This window comes from Agelaius tricolor, unplaced genomic scaffold, assembly GCF_023055355.1.
Source record: "Agelaius tricolor isolate 1412-34295 unplaced genomic scaffold, bAgeTri1.0.p SCAF_38, whole genome shotgun sequence".
NCBI lineage: Eukaryota > Metazoa > Chordata > Aves > Passeriformes > Icteridae > Agelaius > Agelaius tricolor.
In genome coordinates this window covers 354,908-361,189 of record NW_027269298.1, presented here as the reverse complement: position 1 = coordinate 361,189, position 6,282 = coordinate 354,908, and the positions used below count along the sequence as shown (strand labels likewise).

Below are 6,282 nucleotides of genomic sequence, written 5' to 3'. Positions count from 1 at the left end.
GTCGGGAGTAGATGATCTTTAAGGTCCATTCTAATCCCTTAACATCCTAAGACTCTATAAAAGGTGATACAAAATCCTGAAACAATCTTTATTTAACATAACATTATTGGCATGTTAGTGTTATGGATATTCATCTTGAGAGGACTGATTCATGTACCACAGCAAGGGGAAGTGGAATCACTGAGCCCTTGGTGCTTCAGATCCTTATTTAACATGAAAATCTCTTCCTCCCTCTCAGGCTGAGGTGGATGCTGAAATTATCATCAAGGGTTTCTTCAACCTCCTGTTTATGCATGCTCAATAAAATTCTTTAAAAGAACATTGCCTGTTGAAACTATGGAACACAAGTTTCAGTACAGAACAGTTTAAAGAAATACAAGTCACAACAGCCACGCAGCCATTTGTACTGTAAACATTTTCTTTCTCCCTTCAATGTCAGAGCATAACTGAATTTGCAACTAGTCCTCCATTCAGAAAAAAACCCAAATCTCTATCACCACCATTGTTATAACCAATAAAGGTACTCTCCCTGAACACACACTGGACAAGCAGTTGTATTTACAGACCAGCTTCAGCTGCACCTGAAATATCACAACAAATCAGATTCCCTGAAACCTGCCTGTTCTTCTAGGGAAACAGAACTTGATCAAGGTGGTAATTAAGGATACTTGGGCTGTGCAGAGGATCACTCACATTTGAACCTACATTGTCTATGACAAATATGGTTTCTGCAGCTAGAGAGGGACTTTGACAAGGGGCAGTGTCTTCCCACTGACAGAGAGCAGGGTTACCTGGGATGTTACAAAAAAATTCTCCCCTGTGAGGATGGGGAAGTGTGGCACAGCTTGCCCAGAGAAGCTGTGGCTGCCCCATTCCTAGAAGTGTTCAAGGTCAGGTTGGACAGGGCTTGGAGCAACCTGGTCTAATGGAAGGTGTCCCTGCCCATGGGGGGAAAAGGGGGGGTTGGAACAAGATGGTTTTTAAGGTCCCTTCCAACCCACACCATTCTATGATTCTACTCAGCACAGCTCAGAAGACTTAGCAGCAGGTACAGCTCCTAATCTGACTGCCACATCAGCAAATCCTTTGTTACTCTTGCATGACATAAACATCTAGAGATCCCCTGGCCATGCAGATGGCTCTTAATCCTTCTTTTCCTAAAACAAGAACAAACTGATCTTCAGGAATATTCCAGAGAGATGTAATGCAAGACAAGCCTTTCCAATAACTGCTCTGTGTTTGTGATTTCAGTGTAGGCCATGTTCTTTGGGTGTAAAGGGTACAGTAAGAACTCAGATCGCACAAAGGGGACAGAATAAAGCCAGCTTTTATCCTTGCAGACCGTACAGAATCAAATCCTGAGAGAACCGTTTACATGGAAGAGTGAAAGCAGATGCTTTGCTGAGTGCAGCCTCGCGCTGTCAGAGGAAGGGTGCCTTCTCCAGCACTGCAGATTCCTCCAGTTCCCTTAGCACTAGGTTTACAAGATTCTATTGCAGGAAATACTGTCACTTAAAAACCAGTATCCAGTGTCTCAGTCAGGAAAACACTTCAGGTGACATGGATGATAGCAGAAGACAGCCTGAGGCAAAAGCTGGTCAGGCCTACCACATCTGACACAGCCATAACACCAGCCAAGAGCATCTTGCTTTTACAGTAACCTGCTCTGAGGGTGTCTCTTGTCTGAAAGAAGCCTTTTTCCTGCATTCTTCAGTTCAGAGTGTCTCCTTTCCAGCAGCATCCAAAATCTCTTTCTTTTACCTGTCCCCATCCTTCTACAAACACCCAGCTGGACCCTTCTCTCACAGCAACTTGATGTTCTGAACGGGGTGGTCTCTGTGCCCACATGTCAGTCCATTAGGTGTGACCAGTCAACTCTAAAAAGAAAAGCCATTTCTTCTGAAGTTTTCACCATGCAAGTACTTCAGGGAGGCAGCTGCAGCTGGCATCAGATTGCAACTCCAGTTTTTTCAATGACGTCTTCCATGCGCTGGTACCAAGGCTGAATGTTGGTGTGAGCCATCATGTCATCAAAGGCTTCCAGGCCTTCCATGACCCGGAGTACCCCGTACACTGCCTGTGCAGAGCAGAGAGATCAGAACAACACTGAAAATGGAGAATGGCTTAGGGTAAAAGTGCCTCAATAGCTGAGCCAGTATGGCTCTTCCCCTGTCCTGCCATCTGATCCATCCTTCTGATTAGCAAGGAGGAGTGAATGGCAGAAAGGTAATTAAGAATATGCATATTTTTCCATGAGGACACAGTAAGGATCAGGATCTATGTACAGTTCTGGGGAAGTCCCCACCATGTGGGAACTGTATTACTGCACAAAGGACAGTGTATCTCATGTAGCTCAACTTCTCTGCCTGTACTTGTGTTAACCATATCACAGAGATGAGCAGCAGGATAATTTGTGATCCACCTGACAATAACCACAGGGATGAAGCCCTTACCAGGTCAGCAAGGTTTGGCTGGTTCCCACCCATGAACAGTCGATTTTTGCCAACAGCTTTCACCCACTCATTAACAGCTTCATACAAATCTTCTCGGACATCATCTCGAAGCTGGTGTCTGCATAAAGAGAAGAATCAGTTCAAACACTTAAGTTTGTTTCTTTCTTTAACCTTCTATCACCTCTCACCTTATGGGCTGGTCTTGGTTTGCAAGTAAGGGCAGTATTCAGAGTGAAGGGGGAGTCAGTAATTAAATAGTGGATGAGTAGAGAGGTTCAGTACCTCCAGTTACAGAAGTACAGTTGTTACTCATACAGGATTAAATGGTTCAGTTTAAAACTCAGGTTCTGCCCTTTGACAGCTGGGTTCACAGCTAAGGAGGAGCTATTTCTCCTCTTGTGTACTTGGTGCTTAGTGATACCAACCTTTTCTTCAGCCTCTTGCTAACGAAGAACATAGCAACAGCCCCCACATATTTGGCAAAGAGACCTTCCAAGGTGCCAAACTTCCCCTCACGGACAATGTAATCAAAAGATGCCAAGGCTTCTTTGGGGGTGCGGTAAACATTGGGGGAGATGAGGTGAACAAGCCAATCATCTGCCCATTTTCTCCACTTCATTTCTTCCCTGTGAGGAGTCAAAATAAAGTTTTCAGTGAAGGAGGTTAATACAGATAGAAGGGCTACAAGGAGGCAGGATCACAGTTGCCTTAGCCAGAGATCCTTCCAAGGTCAAATACTCTTACCCAGGTACTCTGGTGGCCCCTCTAAAATGCATTCAGCATCGTTATCTTTGGCAAGGCTCCCCCAGTCTCCAACTGAATTTAAGACTAAGATAGAGCATTAGGTTCTCTGCCCAATATGAGAAATAAAGCAGGAAGGGAAACTTTTCCTCAATAGCATTCCTCTGTGGCACAAAGGAAAGGCCAAGAAGGAAACTGGAGGCAGCTGAAAGCCTGTGTGACCATGGTGGTGGTAACTAGGCTGTCTAACAGCTTTGTTTTGAATTATCTAACAAACACAGCAAACCAGCCAATGAGCTTTGAAACACTTAACAGCAGTGTGACAAGACTAGTCAGCCCTAGTGGGATTTTACATCTACATCAACCCTGAGTACACAAGGAGGAAGCTGTAACCCTAATTGGAGAGCCCAGAAACTGAAGAGCACTTACACTCTCACTTCTTTGACAGGATAGACTCTTTTGGTCTCCTTCTCATCCAGCATGAGCCAGTATTTATTCTCATACTCGACCACCTCCTTGCCTTTTTCAGTCACTGTTTTAACAGGTGGATAAAAGGACACGATTTCTTCTAAGCTATTCCTCCTGTGAACAGAAACACAGTTAGCACTGATCTGGCTCCTACAAAAAAGGAGCAAGAGCAAAGGCCAGATTCAAAGATACACGCTAAAAAATGTATTACTCTAAAAGTAAGTGCACCATGTTCCAGATTCTATTTGAAAAAAGAGCCTGGAACAGCTACTTGCAAATCACTATTATTAGTGCACATGCCTTTGTCTGTGGTGGAACAGAAATTTCTGCAGGCATAAAACTTCCTACCATTCTCAAGGAGACCTAAAGGACAGGCCATAGGCACAACAATTCCATTTCATTCTAGATGTTATAAGTGGCTAATTGTAAGCTCAGTTCCAGGACTAACACTAGTCCATGTTTAAGTAGGTTTTGTGCAAACAGGATCTCACAGATGAGAAAGTACTTCTGAAAGGTACAACCTTTGCTTTACATCACACACATCACAACATATCTAGGCATCACCCATAATATCACAACCAGGCTCAGGTCACCCAGAGCTTCACAGCCTGAGGTCAGCAAGAGGCTTATGGCACTCTTCTAAAACTCTACTTAACCTTAACCTCCACATTCAACTCCTCTCATCACCCTGTTCTCTTACCTGGAAACAAGATAGGTCTTTATTGCACTAATTATCACCGAGGAGTCGTTCAATTGCTGAAAAATTTAAAAGAAACTGGTTAAATTGGAAAGGAAATTCTTCAAAACCTATTCTGCTGCATGCTGAGGCTCCAAGTCAGGGAGACTTACCAGAGGGCTCCCAGCATTGGCTAGCAGGATGGGCACCTTTCTGTAGGAAGAGAATTTGATCTCTTTCCTCATGATCGGGTTCACTTCCACAATTTCATAGGGCAGTCCATGATAATCAAGAAAAGCTCGGACTTTGCTGCAGAAAGGACATGTTTTATACTGGTAGAGAGTGAGCTGCAGGCTCCCTGCAGGCAGCTGGGGAAAAAAGAGAACAGAAGATTCCATTTTCTGCTAAAAACATAAACACTACCTTCCTTCCACCCTTATTTCTGTTCTGAATGTTCTGACATTCAGTGTCAACATCTGATCATGAGCATATCTTGGCTATCAGATGCTTTCTTTAAAATAATGGCATCAAATATGTAAATATTCACCATCCATTGGGACCAATAACCTGTTTCTCTACACATCTATTTAATGTGCTGGAAACTCCTACTCACAGCCAGGAAAAAAAATAAGTTAAATCTACAGTTTACCCCTTTATTATTTCTATTCTGTAAAACAGAATTTTATAGAAAAACACAACCATTTGCAGTAATAGTCAAATAAACAAAAATAAAGCCTTTACAAGACAATCCCTCCCCCACAACAGCCTCTGTTGAGGCCACAAGGTGGGGAAAGCAGAGTTTGCATTTGATTTTAGGCCACGTGTCTGCCCAAATTCACATTCCTGGGATTAACCAACCTGGGCACAACTGGGACAAGGCAGGGAAAGCCCAGGGCCACCGTGACATCAGTTACGGGATGTCTGGCAAAGCTGCTGCACCTCAGCAGCCCGACAGGCCGTGCCAATCATTCCGCACACATTAAAGAACAAATGCAGCCACCCCGCTTTGTTTCTCATTTACAATTTACTGGGTTACACAACCCTGCGCGGGTGCTGCGAAAAAGCAATAACAGAAAAGGCTCCACACCCCCAAGGATGCCCTCACTGACAGCCTTTCCTTACGGCTCCTCAAGGAATGCTCTGCCAGGGGCCTCCCAGACCGTTTTAAGCTCTTCCCCCACTCAAAGCGGGGCAGAAGGAGCCGCTCGGTCCGCGCGGAGCCGCTGTCCCCGGGGGCTCGCTGCGGCCGCAGCGGGGTCCCCGCAGGCCTCGGGGAGCGCACGGCGGGGATCAGGGGGAGCCGGCGTTACCTCAGCGGCCGAGTGCTCCCGCAGGCGCTGCCGCGCCGCCAGGCACAGCCCGGCAGTGCCGCCCAGAGCGAACGCAGCGCCCAGCACCAGGCGGCCACCGCCGCTGCTGCCTCCCCGTCCCGCCGCGGCGCCGAAGGCTCGTCCCGGGGCCCGCAGCCGCCAGGCTGGAGGCAACAGCAGCGTTCCAACCCGCCAGACGCGGCCGGCACCCGCCATCTTCGGCTGAGGGCGGGCGGAGAGCGGCCGCTCCGCCCCGGGCACGGCGGCACCGCCCCGGCACGGCCGAGGCTCGGGGCTCGGGCATGGCAGCACCGCACCCCGCTGAGGGCGCACCCCGCACGGGACACCCAACACGGGACACCCAACACGGGGCCGATCCGCTGCCCTGTAATTATCAAATCTGAGCACACACCAGAGCCTAAAGTGGGAGTAAAAGAATCAGTTAAAAGGGTGAGGGAACTGGGCCTGTTCAGCCGCGAGAGAAGGCAGCTGAGGGGATTTCATCCATGTCTGTCAGTGTCTGCAGAGAGGGGGCACAGAATGGATCAGGTCGTGGTGCCGAGCAATAGAACAAGAAGAACTGGCAGGAACTGAGGCACAGAAAGTTCTACCTGGACGAGAGGAAAAACTTCTG

General features: G+C 47.2%; 1 protein-coding gene across 1 annotated transcript; it reads right to left on the bottom strand.

The window, feature by feature from the left end:
• Positions 1-74: 74 nt before the first annotated feature.
• Positions 75-5,899, bottom strand: PTGES2 (prostaglandin E synthase 2). The gene is made up of 7 exons (XM_071453900.1): positions 5,649-5,899; positions 4,512-4,706; positions 4,363-4,418; positions 3,624-3,776; positions 2,879-3,079; positions 2,454-2,571; positions 75-2,077 (listed from the first exon to the last, which is right to left on the bottom strand). Exons 1-7 carry the CDS (start codon positions 5,862-5,864, stop codon positions 1,949-1,951), a joined length of 1,068 nt encoding a protein of 355 aa, XP_071310001.1. The 5' UTR covers positions 5,865-5,899; the 3' UTR covers positions 75-1,948.
• Between the last annotated feature and the right edge of the window lie 383 nt (positions 5,900-6,282).

Excerpts from the sequence above, each read along its gene's own strand:
- PTGES2 (XM_071453900.1), bottom strand. The coding sequence starts at position 5,864 with ATGGCGGGTGCCGGCCGCGTCTGGCGGGTTGGAACGCTGCTGTTGCCT. Across the intron at positions 3,777-4,362 it reads AAGACCTATCTTGTTTCCAG|GAGGAATAGCTTAGAAGAAA; the intron begins GTAAGAGAACAG and ends TTCTGTTCACAG. Across the intron at positions 2,078-2,453 it reads AGCCAAACCTTGCTGACCTG|GCAGTGTACGGGGTACTCCG; the intron begins GTAAGGGCTTCA and ends TGCTCTGCACAG.